This window comes from Pongo abelii, chromosome 22 (genome assembly GCF_028885655.2).
Source record: "Pongo abelii isolate AG06213 chromosome 22, NHGRI_mPonAbe1-v2.0_pri, whole genome shotgun sequence".
Lineage (NCBI taxonomy): Eukaryota > Metazoa > Chordata > Mammalia > Primates > Hominidae > Pongo > Pongo abelii.
Genome location: NC_072007.2, coordinates 52,464,748 through 52,480,795, shown reverse-complemented (window position 1 = coordinate 52,480,795; position 16,048 = coordinate 52,464,748). Strand labels below are relative to the sequence as shown.

At 50.2% G+C, this 16,048-nt stretch overlaps 1 protein-coding gene across 2 annotated transcripts in view; it reads right to left on the bottom strand.

The window, feature by feature from the left end:
- UMODL1 (uromodulin like 1) overlaps nucleotides 1-16,048 on the bottom strand; it is a 75,400-nt gene that overhangs the window by 48,973 nt on the left and 10,379 nt on the right. For both annotated transcript variants that reach the window (XM_063720912.1, XM_063720913.1), the window contains exons 3-6: nucleotides 14,601-14,762; nucleotides 13,442-13,563; nucleotides 10,403-10,589; nucleotides 8,447-8,587 (exon numbers count right to left, since the gene is read on the bottom strand). In XM_063720912.1, the coding sequence (XP_063576982.1) occupies nucleotides 8,447-8,587; nucleotides 10,403-10,589; nucleotides 13,442-13,563; nucleotides 14,601-14,762 (612 nt within the window). The remainder of the gene's footprint in view (nucleotides 1-8,446; nucleotides 8,588-10,402; nucleotides 10,590-13,441; nucleotides 13,564-14,600; nucleotides 14,763-16,048) is intronic.

Sequence of the window (16,048 nt, the reverse complement as noted above, 5' to 3'; positions counted from 1 at the left end):
CACAGATTTATTGATCAAGTTGACCCACCCAGGACAGCACTGGCTATTTTTTGTTTTTTGTTTTGAGACAGAGTCTCACTGTCACCCAGGCTGGAGTGCAGTGGTGCGATCTCGGCTCACTGCAACCTCCGCCTCCCGGGTTCAAGCAATTCTCTGCCTCAGCCTCCCGAGTAGCTAGGATTACAGGCACTTGCCACCACACCCAGCTAATTTTTTGTATTTTTAGTAGAGACGGGGTTTCACCATGTTGCCCAGGATGGTCTTGAACTCCTGACCTCGTGATCCACCCGCCTCAGCCTCCCAAAGTGCTGGGATTACAGGTGTGAGCCACCACGCCTGACCCACTCGCTGTTTTTTTTTCCAATAATAAATGAAACCCATTCATTCAAAACAGAGGTATCAATCGTCTCTCTCTCCAGGCTTCTGAGTAATTTTGGAAGGTAGCTCAGGATTGCATTAGGTGATGGGGATATTTGAGATGAAAGGGAGAAGCAAGAGGTCTGAAGTTGAAATCCCAGCCTTTCTATCACTGAGCCAAGTTAGACGGTGGGAGCCATCCAAGTGTGCCTCTGTCTACACAGTGAACAGCATTGAGTCGTGGGGCTCTCTGGGATCCAGAATCAGTGGTTATTAGAAAGTCAGAACAGTCTCTCTGGGGACCCGTATACAGTCATTGTACAGAAAACATTTGTAGCAATGGCCATGACAGTGTAAGGTTTCTGTGCCACATCTACAAATACTGCCTTGCCAGCCTCTCCCAAGGCCCTAGGCTGCTCTGATTCATGACAAGCACTTGATCATTTGCACGAGAACTTCTGCACTGGGCTGACTCATCATGCCGTAAACGATGGCCTCATCAGGAAGCCAGACTCAGAAATCAGGCTGAGCTTCCTTTATTGCCCTTTTTATGCTTTCCTATTGAAATCCATGCCTCAGAGAGCAAAGCTCTGATGTACCAACCTATATATATTCTAGTGCTCAAATAGCATTGAAGCTCTTTTTTGGTTAAAAACATTCTGGCTGTACAGCAAGTGTCTGGGCAGTAAGAATTATATAAAAAGTAGACGGCCCCCAGTCTACGCACCAAAATTTTCACATCAGAATTTAAGTTCTATAAAAATAAGCAACGAAGAACTTTTAAAAATATATTTTGCAAAACCATGGTAAAGAAAATAATAATTTTATAATGTGTGGCTTCCCAAAGCCTTTTATGTAAGGACTGGCAGGATATATACTTTCTAGTATCATGAAAAGAATTCTGTTTTTAGACACATGTGCCTGCTTTCTCTCAATAACAAAAAAAAAAAAAAAAAAAAAAAAAAAAAAACCAACACTATCCAACTCATTTCCCTTTTTGCCTTGGCTGCCGAGAGGCTCAGAATCCAATTTAGTGCCCAGTCACCACCACGCGACATAGCCCTGCTGTCTCCTCCTTCCAATCTGAGACTGAGCTGCCTCTTTTGAATCTTGGTCCCTGTGTAGGTGAGCTCCCTCACTGAGAACCCTGCCGCTCCACCTCCCAGCAGATGAGCATCTGTTACTGGAATCTGGACAGGCTTCACTCGGACAGGATCAGTGACATCCATCCAAATTCTGATGTGTCCTAATAACACTTCTAGGATGTGGGGTAGAATGTAGTTTTTTAAAAGACACATCTATACTTTTTACAGGATTGTCCAGTGATTTTCAGCATACTGGTCAGAGAAACAGACATGGATTCATTCTTTATGACATTTTCTTTAGTGGCAAGAAAAGCAGAAATGCTTCAACTGAGGGTGGCCCAAAGCTTGGGACCTGAGATTGTGGGTGGCACCCCCGTCTCCAGGGTCACCAGAACCTTGGAATCAAAAAGACCCCCCACTCACTGCCTGGCCTTCTAACAACCACCCAGCTTTTTAAAGTCTGTTCCTTGGGAACATATGTCTCACTGAAAAAGGAAGGAAGGGCTACAATTTCTTTTCCAAAGAGTCTGCTAAAAGCACTGACTGTTCTATTTTTGTACAGTCAGGACACAGCCCCAAGCATTTTTTTTATCCACGTTGGTGGAGGATGGTGTGACAGCAAAACGCCCTGCAAATAGGAAAGTGGGGCAGCCACGAGCAGGTGCAGCAGCTTTAACAGCAGCCCCCAGCCCACATCCAGGGCTCCAACCTTGCCTCCTTGTTGCCATTCAGATATCAAACTTGACGCGGAGCGAGAGAGCACATGGGTGGGACAACAGATGGCCCACCCAGATTACAGGCCATTTAAAAACACATTCTATAAGGAGTGCTTATGAGCCGAGATGAGTTAAAATTTGAAGGGCACCAGTACTTATTTGAAGAGAACACAGAGGAATGGTGTTTGGAAAGAAGTCTCAAAGGGTACGGGGCTGGCAATGCATGCTTTACCTCTTTTAATAAGTACATTTACTCTTTAAATTAAGATGCCAGGGGGTTTTTGGATCACTGGATGGGGGACCTGCAAACCTGGCATTTCAAATGCTGCGAAACCCTCCGAGGCACCTGCAGAAGCTACCATCAGTGACTCCTGCAACTAAGAGAGATTGTGAGCATTTGGGGAAAGAGAATCTCATCTAATCCAAAGAAATACATTATCCCTGAGGACAATGTTCCCACCCAATATCTGTGTGGCCCTTTCTCCAGTATGTTACCTTGAAGCATTTGGAATTGTCCATATTTGACCATGTTTGACCAATAAGGGCACCAATTTCTTACGGCTCAATTTTTTTTTAATTGAGCATCTACTATGCACCCAGCATCACCATAAACACTGAGGGAACAATGATGAGTTAATGTCCACAGTGTCCAAGCTAGCGCAGCATGCGTTACAGCAGTGGTAGGAACTTGCAGGGAGCTATAAATTAACTCCCTGGTGTGAGCCCCCTGCAGTACTCCCTCCCATGACATCCACGTCACAAACCAGCCAAGCTATCAGCGACATGGTTACAGGTAATGTTTCCTGGGTGCTGTGTGCACCAGGCATATTATCCTATTTAGTCCTTACAGCAATCCCAGGTCATAGGTTCTTCTAGGATCCCTGTTTTACAGAGGACAAAACTGAGGCCTAGAAAGGTCAAGTAGGTACTAAATGGCAAAGCTGAACAACAGGAAATAGCAAAGTTCACTTACCTTACTACTAAGCTTTCCTATCACCAGTAGTAGGCTGAATAATGAGCTTCAAAGATATCAAGTCCTAATCCCTGCAACCTACGACTGTGACCTTATTTGGAAAAGGAATCTTTGCAGATGTGATTCAGTGAAGTATCTTCAGTTGGAAAGATAATCCTGGATTTGTCAGGTCCACCCTAAATGCAATCACAAGTGTCCTTATAAAAGAGAATCAGGAGAGATTTGCACACAGACACACACACACACACACACACACACACACAAAGGAGAAGGCAGTATGAAGCTGGAATAGAGAAAAAACAAAGATGTTCACCTTGAAGATGGAGTAGGGCTGGGCGTGGTGGCTCACATCTGTAATCCCAGAACTTTGGGAAGCCAAAGTGGGCGGATGGCTTGAGCCCAGGAGTTTGAAACCAGCCTGGGCAATATAGCAAGACCCCATCTTTACAAAAAATACAAACATTAGCCAGACATGGTGATGTGTGCCTATAGTCCCAGCTACTTGGGGGGCTGAGCTAGGAGGATCAATTGAACCTGGAAGGTGGAGGCTGCAGTGAGCTGAGACTGTGCCACTGTACTTCAGCCTGAGTGACAGAGCAAGACCCTGTCTCAAAAAAAAAACAAAAACAGCAGAAGATGAAGGAGTGATGTGGCCACAAGCCAAGGAATGCCGGCAGCCACCGGAGGGCAGAGAGGCAAGGAATGGATTCTCCCAGAGCCTCCTGGGAGCACAGCCCTGCTGGCAACCTGATTTAGGCCCAGTGGTAACTACTTCAAATTTCTGGTCCTCAGAACTGTGAGAGGATACATTTCTCTTGTTTGAAGCCACCCAGTTCATGGGCCTTTGTTAGGGAAACCCGGGAAACTTACATATCTCCCAACCCTTCTTTAACGAAATTTCACGGCAGCTGTTCCCGTGGCTGGACAGCACAGCTTGGAGAGTTTTCTTTGTGTTGTAAAACCAACCAACCAACTTCTAACGTGCTAAGGCCAATCTCTCTTTTGTTGGACAGATCTTGGGGTATTTTAAAACTAGAAATCTTCCTTCTACCCCTGACTCTTCTCTTCCAGGGTAGGCCCCTATAACTTGGTTTTTGGTTTTACATTAGCCAGGACACCCTCCTTTGGTTACCCTTAAATGGGGACCCTTTTCAGTGTCCCCCTTAAATATGGCCCTAGAAAATGATGCTCTTGACTCTGTGTTTGCATGACCCAAGGCCACAGCAATGCGGATAATCTAAACTTCAGGCCCCAGAGCCCTTGCTCCATGGCCCTCCCCATCCACAGCTAGGAACACAAGTTCAGAACTCTGCCTCTATCTGGGTAAAGCACCCTGGGTTCTCCACGTCTGACAGTCTGACCCTTGTTTCTTCCAGGCAGCCCATGACTCATCTCTGGTTCAGCAGGGAAGGTGCCGGGGATGCTGTTTCCCTTAGCAATATGCAGTTGGAATTCACTCTAAACTGCTGATCTGGAAACACTGGATTAGTGTGTCCTGCCCTATTAGAAGTGAAGCTGGGGCCGCGCAGCCTCCCGTTTGTGTTTGGCGGTCGCTCGAGCGGCCCTGTATCCTGACGCAATCTGGCAGCTCACTGTGCCAAGCAACACGGCAGAGTGTGACTGCCAACAAACCTAACCGTAAATAGAATCTAATATTTTTCCAGATGACTGACCAGGGTAAAAATAACTATTTGGAAAATACCTGTTTTCCAACCTTCTGTGCTCACGAAAGGGACAGGATTCTCACCCTGGAAGCCACAGAGCAGGAATCTATAGACGGTTCTCTGCAGAGCTTAGTGGGGTACCATGGGGTGTGCACGCGGTGCGCACGCGGTGCGAAGTTCTAAGTGGATCTCAAGGCGTCGTGCTGCGGGGTACAGGAGTGTTCTCAGTGTTTTGCTGCCAGAGCTGGGCTGGAAATTTGTAATACCTGGAGACCCCGGGGATGACCACTGTGAAAACCTCTCTTTCCGTGATTGATCCAGGAAACGTTTGTGGAGTGCCTGCTCTTTGCGGGGCACCAGGGATTCATCTGCCAGCGGGTGGAAGGCAAGTCCCCTCTCCCCACACAGCCTCATTCTGATAGGAGGGGAACATTCCTGGTGACGGGGGGATGATCTGACCCTGGAACCCGCCACATCCACAGTTGGCTCTGGGAACTGGTCCACTCCCTCCACCCCTCGCCCACAGGACAACGAGAAGAGCCAGTCAGAACCTTAGGCTGAACACGGGGTCTCCTGCCTGCGATCCCAGCGCTTCGTGAGGCCAAGGAGGAAGGATCTCTTGAGGCTGGGAGCTTGAGACCAGCCTGGGCTACTCAGTGAGACCTCGTCTCTACAAAAAAATTTAAAAATGAGCCAGCTGTGGTGGTGCATGCCTGTGGTGGTGCATGTCTGTGGTCCCAGCTACTCCAGAGGCTGAGATTGGAGCCTGGGAGCTGGAGGCTGCAGTGACTGGTGATCACGCCACTGCACTCCAGCCTGGGTGACAGAGTAAGACCCTGTCTCTATAAAAAACAAAAAATAAAATTAAATAAATAAATAAATCAGAACCTTAGACTCCTTTTCCTAGTTGGGTTCCAGAACGCCAAATAAAATAATTCAGCTCTTCTGGAGCTCTACCCAAGTCTTGGTCCTAAGCACTCATGAAGGCAGGAAAAGGCATGGCGGTTTTCCTGAGTGCACCGGGACAAAAGGCAGCTCCCGAGGACGGAGGAGAGGCCATCGCACTCTCAGGCAGGTCCCCGCCAGAGAGCTCCTAGGGAAGACGGCCTCGGGACACGGGGCGGCAGGGAGTCGTGAACAGCTGGTTCATGTGCGTCTTCAGAGGACCAGCCTTGGGATCTTATGCAAGAAAATCACCTTCCTCTCCCTCAATTTCCTCTTCTGAAAAAAATGAGCTTAAGAAGAGTAGTTGCCTCTTGGGGTTATTCTAAGAATTTAAACGAAGCAATACCCACAGAGCGCTCAGAGCAGAGCCCAGTGCGCGTGAAGTGCGGGCAACTGCCAGCTGTGGTGTTATTGTGAACAAAGGGACGGTCCTCACGGTTGAGTCCCTTTTAAGGAAAAAAAAAATGCAAATTAAATGATTAACGAATTCAAATTGGATATAAAGAGATTCTCTGTAACCCCTGTCACAAGGTTACAGTTCCAGACTCTTGAAAGCAACAGAAGTGCTCCCGTGGGGGGAAAGAATATTATATGATTGCTTTAGAAAGCCACTAGTTTTCAACCACCAATAATTATCATGGTGAAAACCAGGCTTCTTCCTGGAAACTTTATACACACTATAAGAACTGAAGAAAGCAGCTTATAAAATTACACATGTAGCAGGATTTAAATAAGGTTAAAAACAAAACAAAACAAAAAACCTCAACCCTGCATTCAATAAGGTCAAAACCTGGAAAGGAACAGGGAATAGAAAGAGCCAGGATCAGCTTCGCCTGTCTTTTGAGAGACCCCCTGGGAGTCCAGAGCCTCCTCCTCATCAGGCTTTCTTTCCCTCAGCCTCTTCATAGTCAAGCTTCCCCCTGGGATTCTCAGTTGTTCTCTCTCCTTTCTCTCCTCCAGCTGTCTTCCTAACCCGGCCTGCTGGGTGCTTCCCTTCTGCTCTCCTGAAGTCTGCACCGGATCCCCGCAGTTCCCACGGGCACTTTCCTGCCCCGCTGTTACCCATGCGTGTGCCCTCCCTGCTTGCCATCCAGCTTACCACTTGCTCGCTTGGGGCTTGCTGAGCCTTCCCTGCTGACCTTGCTGTGCACGCCCTTACAGCTGTTTTCCTGCCTTACCCAGGTCCTCTGCAGCCTCTCCTCCTGCACTGACCTGGCACTGTTGGGGTTCTCTGGCCACAGGCCCCAGGCCCCTTCCCTTCTCTCAGCCGTACCATGGTTTAAGTGTCACCTGGAGATGACCCTGGACTCCCGTATGCAGCCCAGCCCCGCCTCTGCGCTCCAGCACCACGCCTCCAACTCAATCAGCATCCTGGCACCGCCACGCACTCCATCTCAGCTGTAACTATTATTGACAATAACAACAGCTCGCGTCTTCCCCTTCCCTTCCAGTGGAAACACCCTCTACTCCATTGTTCAATCAAGATATCTGGATTCTGTCTTCTTTCCTTTTTCCTCTTCTTCACTGAATTAATCAATAAGTTCCAGAGGTTCTATCTCTAAAATGTTGCCGGAATCCCTTTCTCCACCACTTTCCACACCCTAGACTCCTGCACTCAGAGTATCGTCTTTATAGCACCTTCCTACATTTCAGATTACACAGTTACTTCTTATTCCAAGCTGCTTAATGGCAGAGCCAATCCCGTGTGCCAGTCCTGGCTGGTACATCCCTCCCCATTCCCAACAGGGACAGACCTGGGCACATTTATCTACGTGCTTCCCCCCACGCCCAGTCTGCTCTTCTGCTCTCCAGGCTGATCCCGCGATGCTAGGGATGGTCCCAGCTTATCCTCGTGGTTCCTGTGCAGACATCAGTCATGCCCTTTCATGCGCCAAAATGTCTCCATTTCCACAATCCACTAGACAGGCAGACATTAGGACCTGCTTCTGCATGTTTCCATTACCAGCACCTAGCACAGTGAATAGCACCTAAATCAACATTTCCTAAGCCAAAGAATGGATGCAAGGGTGGCCCACTAGGAGATCAATAAGGGCTGAAAGAACTAAGTGTATTCTATGCCTGTGAGCCAGCTGTTCCCTCTTGGCAAGAAGAGTCCCTGTGGTCTGAAGACCATCCAGCCTTTAAAAAATGCCTTCACCCTCTTCCCGTTTCGAAGAAAAAAAACGGCAGCTCACTGCCAGCACTCATTTAATTTTGCATAAACACGCTCTTTGGGGCTGAAGCAAATCTAACTGATTTTCAATATGAGAACAAAATATAAAAACTGTTCTTAGAATTATTTCTAAACAGAACTAACATCAGAATTGTCTGAATCATCAGAATCATCTATTTCAGAAAAACAGGTTCAGCAAATGAATCGTCGGCCAACAACTTGTTCGAGAACAATGTTAACAACACACGTGGGACGGCCGTTTTCTAGGATTTGACATTTTCAATGATTGAGAATCACTATATTTTGTACATGGAAATACCACTACTAAAAGCAGAATGCTATAAGTAGAATTGTGTCCTTTGTTTCCAAAGTCAATATACCAGAGTGATGCGAAAATAATAATAAAAGCAAGATATTTCATGGCAGAGTTATCTCGGGGTGAATGCTGCAGCTGTAAGCACTGCTGGTGAGTATTCCGGGGGCAAACAGGAATTAAGCCATTCCCACACCATCCGAGAGAGCCTAGCCGTTACCTTCCCACTCCAGGTTCAGCTTCCGTGGAGACGTGGCTGGAGCTTCCTGGTGACAGACGCACCGGTACGAGCCCTCCAGGTTTGTGCACAGTTGCCTTCCAGAACAGGCGTTGAGCTCCTCGTAGAAACACTCATTGACATCTACAGGGAAGGAGAGCAGGACCCACACTCAGCAGTCGCAGCTACCTCGTCATCTTCATCTACCTGCACACACACGGCCTCTGTGGACTCGTGTCATGGATTTGTGCCACGTCGGTTGAGGGGTGCCTTGGGCAGTGATCCCAAGGGGGACTATGGAAGCCTCGTCTTAGAGGGCCCTGTGTGGCTGCTGGCCATCTTCATCCAAGCAGCAGCCCATGCTCAGGCAGGGCTTGCGGCTGGCTCACCGGGCAGCCTCATGTGAGCAAATCACTCTGGGCTGGACTGAGTCTGAGTAGTCATGAAAAGACGGGGCCAAAACATCCCACCCCAAGCGTAAAGCAAATCAGTGGGTGTTTTCTGCGCCAACAAGGAAACCCAGAGCCACCCCTGACGTTCTGAGGCTGGCCCAGGCCTCCCAGACAGAACCATCTCGCAGCAACCAGCCTCAGACAGGGCCTCTTCGTAATGCTGTCTAAGTACAGACAGCGATAAGCTCATGTGTCACCCACAAAATACTAATGCCCCTCTCTTGGCCCAAATGAGTGATTATTAGTTCTTTACAAACTATGGCTTATCTTTATGCAATTGTTCCCATCTCTTTTGCTTAGATGTATTGAGATTCCCAATCGTGGAGTTGCCTCCATTTTCTGGCAGCATTCAATTCAGAACAAAATCACACTTCCCTAGACCCTCCCCAAACTACCCAATCAAAACCCACATCCTATAACAGGTTCTTTCTAACAATCTCTTACTGAGAGATCTCATGGTTCTCCATGGTGTGGGTTCTCCCTCGCTGCCTCGAATAATAAACTTAACTGGTCCACCCACAGGGGTGCTCCTGCAACCTCTGGCCAAAGGTCATTGACAGAGCAGATGACAGAATGAGCACTTTGCTTAATGGCACTAGAGCAATGCGGCTTGGTTTTGAAGAACATGTGCGGATCTGAAGGGAGATCAATGCAATCGCTAGAGCTTTCACACGGCTCTGAGCCCTGGCATTGTCATGTGCCTCCTCAGTGTCATAGAAGAGGCTTCACCAAGGCAGCCACCCTCCCGCAAAGCCCTGGGAGCAGCAGACTAGCCTGGCTGCCTCCTGCTTGGGTACAGGAAGCCATACGGGAGCCCAGCGGTTTGCTTGCAGACTATCTGTGACTACTACAGCAGTAGGGCTGAGTCGTTGAGACAGAGACCACGTGGGCCCACAAAGCCAAAAAATATTTACTATCTGATCCCTTTTAGAAGAGGTTTGCCAATTCCTCACATAGAACAACAACAACAAAGAATAGGTTATTTCTTCCAGAAACAAGGCCACGTCTATGTGCTTTGCCAGATACGAATTCAACTTTAGACAAATTGTGCTGAAGGAGCCTTTGGAGTACAAGGATGTCCTTGGCAAGGGTGGGAAAGAGGCGAGAGGGAGATTTAGGAAACGAAAGAACTGAAGAAACAAGTTCTTTGTGTGTGGCTCTGGGATTTGCACTCCAGTGTCCACCAGGATGGAAGGAGAAGCCTGCTAAGGGGGCAGGAGGCCAGAGGGATCTGAGGAGAGATGGAGGGAAGGGGAGAGGGGTGGGAAATGGGGGGCAAAATAAGTTCTCGAGGTCTGCACTTGGGGACTTGGAATTTACAGGGTGAGCTGAAGATGGGTCCCACACCTGTGGGATGAACACACTTGAACCAGTTATTCTTTTGCTCCTGAACTTAAACCTCCTTTAAAAGAAAAGGACTGGCCTGGCTTTAGCGTCCACCTTGCATTTTGGCTGTTCAGGCACCGCCCTGCAGCCTCCCCAGAGGGAGGATCAAGGGAAGCCCAACCTTGCACCTGGACGCTGATCACTTCGTAGACACGCTTCGCAATGTCGCCCAGCAGGGCGGAGACGTCGGCCACAGGCAGTGGCCGCAGCAGGCCCAGTAGCAGCCGCGACACTGTGGTGGAGGCGTCCCCAGGGGCTGAGTGCAGGTGGTGGACGGTGCAGGCCATTGGTTGCAGGGCGCTGGTGACCTGTGAAGCCAGAATCAGAGCGTCACACAGCAGAAGGACACCCCGTCAGACAGACCAGGAGATTGAGGCCCGCAGAGCTGAAATGAACTGTCCACACACACACCATTCTGCTCTTCAGCAAAGAACCTCTACAGTACTTATATATCCATCACTATTCCAATAAAAGTCCTACAAACCAGAACTATCAGTACCTTTCAGCACCAGTTGTGATAAGCTGAATTCTGTCCCCTAAAATCCATATGTTGAAGTCTTAACCTCCAGTACCTCAGAATGTGACCTTATTTGGAAATAGGGTCACTGCAAATATAATTAGTGAAGGTGGGTTCTAATCCAATATGGCTGGTGCCCTCACAAAAAGGGGAAATTTAGACACAGAAACAGACATGAATGGGGGGAAGACAATGTGAAGAGACAGAGAAGACTGCAGGCCAAGGAGAGAGGCCTGGAGGCCTCAGGAGGAACCAGCCCTGCTGACACCTTGATTTCAGACTCTTCAGCCCCCAGAACTGTGACAGAATAAGTTTCTGTTGTTTGAAGCCCCCAGTCTGTGGTCCTTGGTTACAGTGGCCCCAGGACACTAATACAGCAGCCAGTCCCAGGACCCTCGGTCTTCCACCCTTGCCAAGACTGCAGGTCTCTTGCAGCTGACAACAGAGAATTCTAGAATTAGACAATTCGAGATCAAAAGCCACGGTCTCCTGTTGTACACATCCAATTACTTTTTTGAGGTTTAATGATCACTTTCCTCATCTCATATGCATTATTTTTATTTCAGCTTAATATCTTGAAATCTCAACCCTTGGGAAGCCAGGCAAACCGGCAGCTGCACAGCCAGACCAGTGGTCACCAGAACAAACTTTGCCAGCAAACCCCTAAGTCTCCACTGGGAACTCCAAAGGAGGTTTGGGGAGAGCAGGAGTCCTCCGATACACACTTGAAGCCCCTTCCTGGGAGGAGATGCAGCTCATAATTTAGCATACAGAACTGGGAACCAGCCCCGGCCTCATTGGAACCCCTTATTCAGCAGCAGAAGCAGGCCTCAGAGCCCAGCCCCTGCTGGTGCCTGACCCCTGTGCAAGGCAGGCGCTTCTGCAGGGGGTAATGGGCTGGTTGGAGACACAAAACCTACATGCACGAGGAGACAGCAGGTGGCACGCAGCAATATTGAAAACACAACAACCACAACATCTCAGGCCCCACACACATCAGGAAGCTCAGCAACCATCTCAAGCTCTTTACATGTATGATTTAAACTCATGGCCCTGTCTCAGGCAGGGTTATGATTATTTCTATTTATTTACTTATTTATTTATTTAGAGACAGAGTCTCACTCTGTAGCCCAGGCTGGAGTACAGTGGCACGATCTCAGCTCACTGCAACCTCCGCCTCCCGGGTTCAAGCAATTCTCCTGCCTCAGCCTCCCCAGTAGCTGGGATTACAGGTACATGCCACCACGCCTAGCTAATTACTGGATTTCTAGTAGAGACAGGGTTTTGCCATGTTGGCCAGGCTGGTCTTGAACTCCTGACCTCAAGTGATCCACCTGCCTCGGCCTCCCAAAGTGCTGGGATTACAAGCTTGAGCCACCACTCCTGGCCGATTATTTATATTTAATGGAGGAGGTATCTCAGGCACAGAGAGGTTAAGTGACTTGCCCAAGGTCACACAGCTGATGAGTGGCAACACTAGGGCAAGGCAGTGTGGCTTCAGAGCTAGTTTCTTACTGGCCAATTGGGCAGTCCCCTTAACAAGCTAAGAGGAAACAGGAATCACTCCTAGCCCGGGCTGTTAAGGCCGAGGCTGCAGACTACCTGTCTAGCAGCTCACTGGCCAGCAGCCCAGAACAACGTGAGGTGTGCACCATCTGATCTGGGCTCCCAGCCAGCTTAGTCTAACGGCCAAGGAGAGCCCCAACCCTGGGTTTGACACCAGGACACCCAGGCACACGTGGGACACACAGAAGATCTGAAGCACAGAACAGCTACACAGATGCCGAAGGAAAATGCGGGGCCCCTTGTCTGAAAAGTGTTCAGCATTTCCAGAGGCAACAGCAGCACATTAGACCAAGCTGAGGCCCCTCTGAGCACAGGCCCCTGTCAGCAGCCGGCCCTGAAGCCAGACCATCCCCCAGGGAGGGCCGCCTTGGGGACACGCAGCGCCCTGTCCACACTGGGATTCTCGAGACTGACGGTGGCCTGAGCTGGAGAAGACATCTGGGTTGACATAAGTCACAGCTGATGGGCCAGAAAGCATGAGCTGTGTCATCAGCAAGGGTCAGCCAGGGTGTTTGTTTTTATCCCCGGGGACAGTGGGCGACGTCTGGAGACGGTTTTGGATGTCACCCTGGGGTGTGCTTCTGACTTGTGTGGAGAGGCCAGGGGCGCTGCTAACCATCGGACCCCAGGGTGCTCTCCAGCCCTGGGCTATGGTTCCCATCTCGGCACTCCCAGGATGGTGCCGGCTTCCGCGAAGCAGGAGCCAGAACTTGAAGAAATTGGGAGTGCGGGTGGTGAGGGAAGAGCTCGGGGCTTAGGCTGTCTTTGCTGGGACTGCAGACCCCTGCAAGCTTAGGGATCCGCGTTCTCCACCACAACAGGCGGGCCTACGAGGGTACACACATCACAACTCAGCCAACTACACGCTTCAGTTGTGTGCATTTTGTTGTATGTAAATCATACCTCTTTGAAGCTGATTTTTTAAGAACCAGAATTTGGTTCAGAGTCAGTCATTTGGGGCCATTTGTGAAACATCACCCTCCCCAACCCCCAGGTCCCTTCCACAGCCCCATAGCTGGGTCTGCCTGAGCAGCTGCCGCAAGGAGCGTGCAGGCAGCCCCTGTCTGTCTCACCTACCAAGGAATGCAGAAGGCGCATGTGGTTCAGGAGCCTGGGGTCCACTTGCTGGAGTTCCTTGAAGTCCATTTTCACCAGTATGGTGACGTTGTACCAGGAGCCTACGGGGTCCCTCTCTGGAGCTGCACGAGGGAAAACACTGATGATTATGGACCCAGGAGAGATTGAAGTCACAAAAGCTGCTGGGGTGGGAGAGGCGGCAGGAGAGGGAACAAGAGGCCATGAGAGGCCCTGCTCTGCATTTACCTCCCTGCAAAAAGACATCTACCACAGGAGATGGGGGATGTCCTCACTGCCCGCCCCTCACTCCTCTCCATCCTAATGTCCCTGAAGACCACCAATCCCTGCTCAGAGGTGAGCTGGGCCTGGGACCCACAGCAATGAGCCTTCCCTTGAAGAGATCTGCTTAGGGGGTAAATAGAGCCTATCAGCCTCATTATACTGGCATAGTATGTTGATATAGAAAATTACTTTATACTGTGTCATTATTTTATTGATACTACAAATATTGGATAGTATAATCATAGGTAATATGACATATGCTATATAATAGCATGTAGTATAATGATATAGTATTATGATATAATATTTGATATTAAGTATACTATTGCTTTATTACTGCATACCATACTAATGCTATAACATATAATATTTTAAATAACAAATAATACATAACATTATACATATATATATGTGTAGGCCATCCCATTCTCCTGGATGCAGACCCCAATCAAAAGAGAACTTTCCAGACCAGCAGGTGCACATTTGAGGCGGCAGGGCCTGCCTACGGGTCCTGTGGTGCTCGTCAGGCTCCTGTGGCATTGCAGGCACAGCCAGCTTCACACCTGCAACAAATCTACCTGGAGCTCCTGGCCTCTCCAGGCAAACTGGGAAATCCGGGTCTCTGCTCCACCAGAAGCGTCTTCCCATTTCAGGGCCCCTAAGAGCGCCATGAGATTTCTCCCCCGAGAGTTCAGTGGCCAGATTTTGACTAAGAAATTATCTAAGAGCAGGCGCTGCCTGTGCACATGGTGGGGGCTCCTGGTGAAATCGGTCACTGCTCCTAGAAACACACTCCTCCCCACACCTTCACACAGATCAGGCCTCACCGAGACCCTCCTTTGCTGCCTGTCCATGAGCACGGCCCACAGCAGCCTACCTTGGGGTGCAGGGGCCATGCAGCAGCGCCCCCCTGACCAGGGGCAGCACTTCTCCAGTCCAGGACAGTCGGTGTCCAAGCTGCAGGGGGAGGTGGGTGGTTCAGGCCCCTCTGCGGGGCAGACCCCGGGTCTTGATGTGAACTCCCCGGACTGATTCAGGGCTGGGAGAAAATGATACAATTAATGATGCTGGCGATAAAAGACAAACCTGATTTGCTACACGGGGACCTCATGTCAGTGCTTCCTGGTGTTGAAGTCTGCCTGTAGGTCTATGGCCTGTTCGGGGCCCATCCCCATGCCTGGGCAGACACTCACCCCATTGGAGGGCCGTTGGCTTTGGCTTTCATATCCTCTGTCCATCTGTCCTGCCAGGGCAGCTTCAGCTGGGGTCCTAGGTGTCTCTGTTCCCTCTAGGCCTCAGAAGTCCAGGTCCAGGGGGCTCCACCACCCCGAGAGGGCCCCTTGCTGCTTCAAGTCCTGATAGCTCATTCATTCATTCATTCATTCATTCATTCAATATTTGTTGAGCACCTGCTATGTGCCGGGCACAATGCCGGGTGCCCAGGGCCCAGCCTTCAGGGAACTTATATTCCAGTGGGGGAACAACAGTGCAAGGAGATCTACAGATATTCAGATGGGGTGAGCGCCTCAGGGAATGAAGCAGCGTGGGGGATTGGAAGGACACTCTGGAGAGGGGCTCATGCCTAGGCTGGGCAGAGGGGAGCTCAGAGCAGCTCTGCAGACATCAGCCCTGGCGCCCACGAGGCAAGGTACAGGCCTGGTGTGGGGTGTGGTGGGGGCCGGCCTAGGTGACAGTGCAGATGAGTGCAGCATGGGACCCTGGGGAGATCAGGCGGGGGCGTCCACAGGATGTGCTGACAGACGGGACGGGGTGTAAGAGAAGAAGAAGCTTCAGGAAGGCTCCCAGGCTTCAGGTCTGGCATCCCTGGGGCTTCATTCCTGAGCTGGGGAAAGCTGCGGGAAGAACGGCCTGGTGTAGACCAGGAGTGTGGCAGTGCAAATGTCAAGTCGGACATGTCCACTGCTCGCCCATGTGGAGACGCATGGGAGAGTGGCACTGGAGGCGGCCACTGAGGCCAGCCCGCTGGCTGTTGGCTGCACAGCTCCCCAGCCCTTCACAGTGTGAGCGCAGCTCAGATGCAGCTCTAGACACAGAAAGGCGGTGAGCCTCTGCAGGAGGCAAAGATGAGGAAGGCAAGAGGCCAACCCGGTGGGGTCCCCATGGGATGTGTGCTGGTCCTGGGGACCAGACCTCAGCCAAGGCTGCAGGGGGAGGCCATGGTGGGCTTTCCAGAAAAGGGGCTTATAGAGCTCTCAGAAAGCACTGCAGGAGTCTGAGAATCCACCCAAAGGGAAGCTGTCAGGAGTCCGGGGGCTGATGCTCAGGGCTCCAAGAAGCACAAGAGGAGGGCAAGGAGAAGAAACC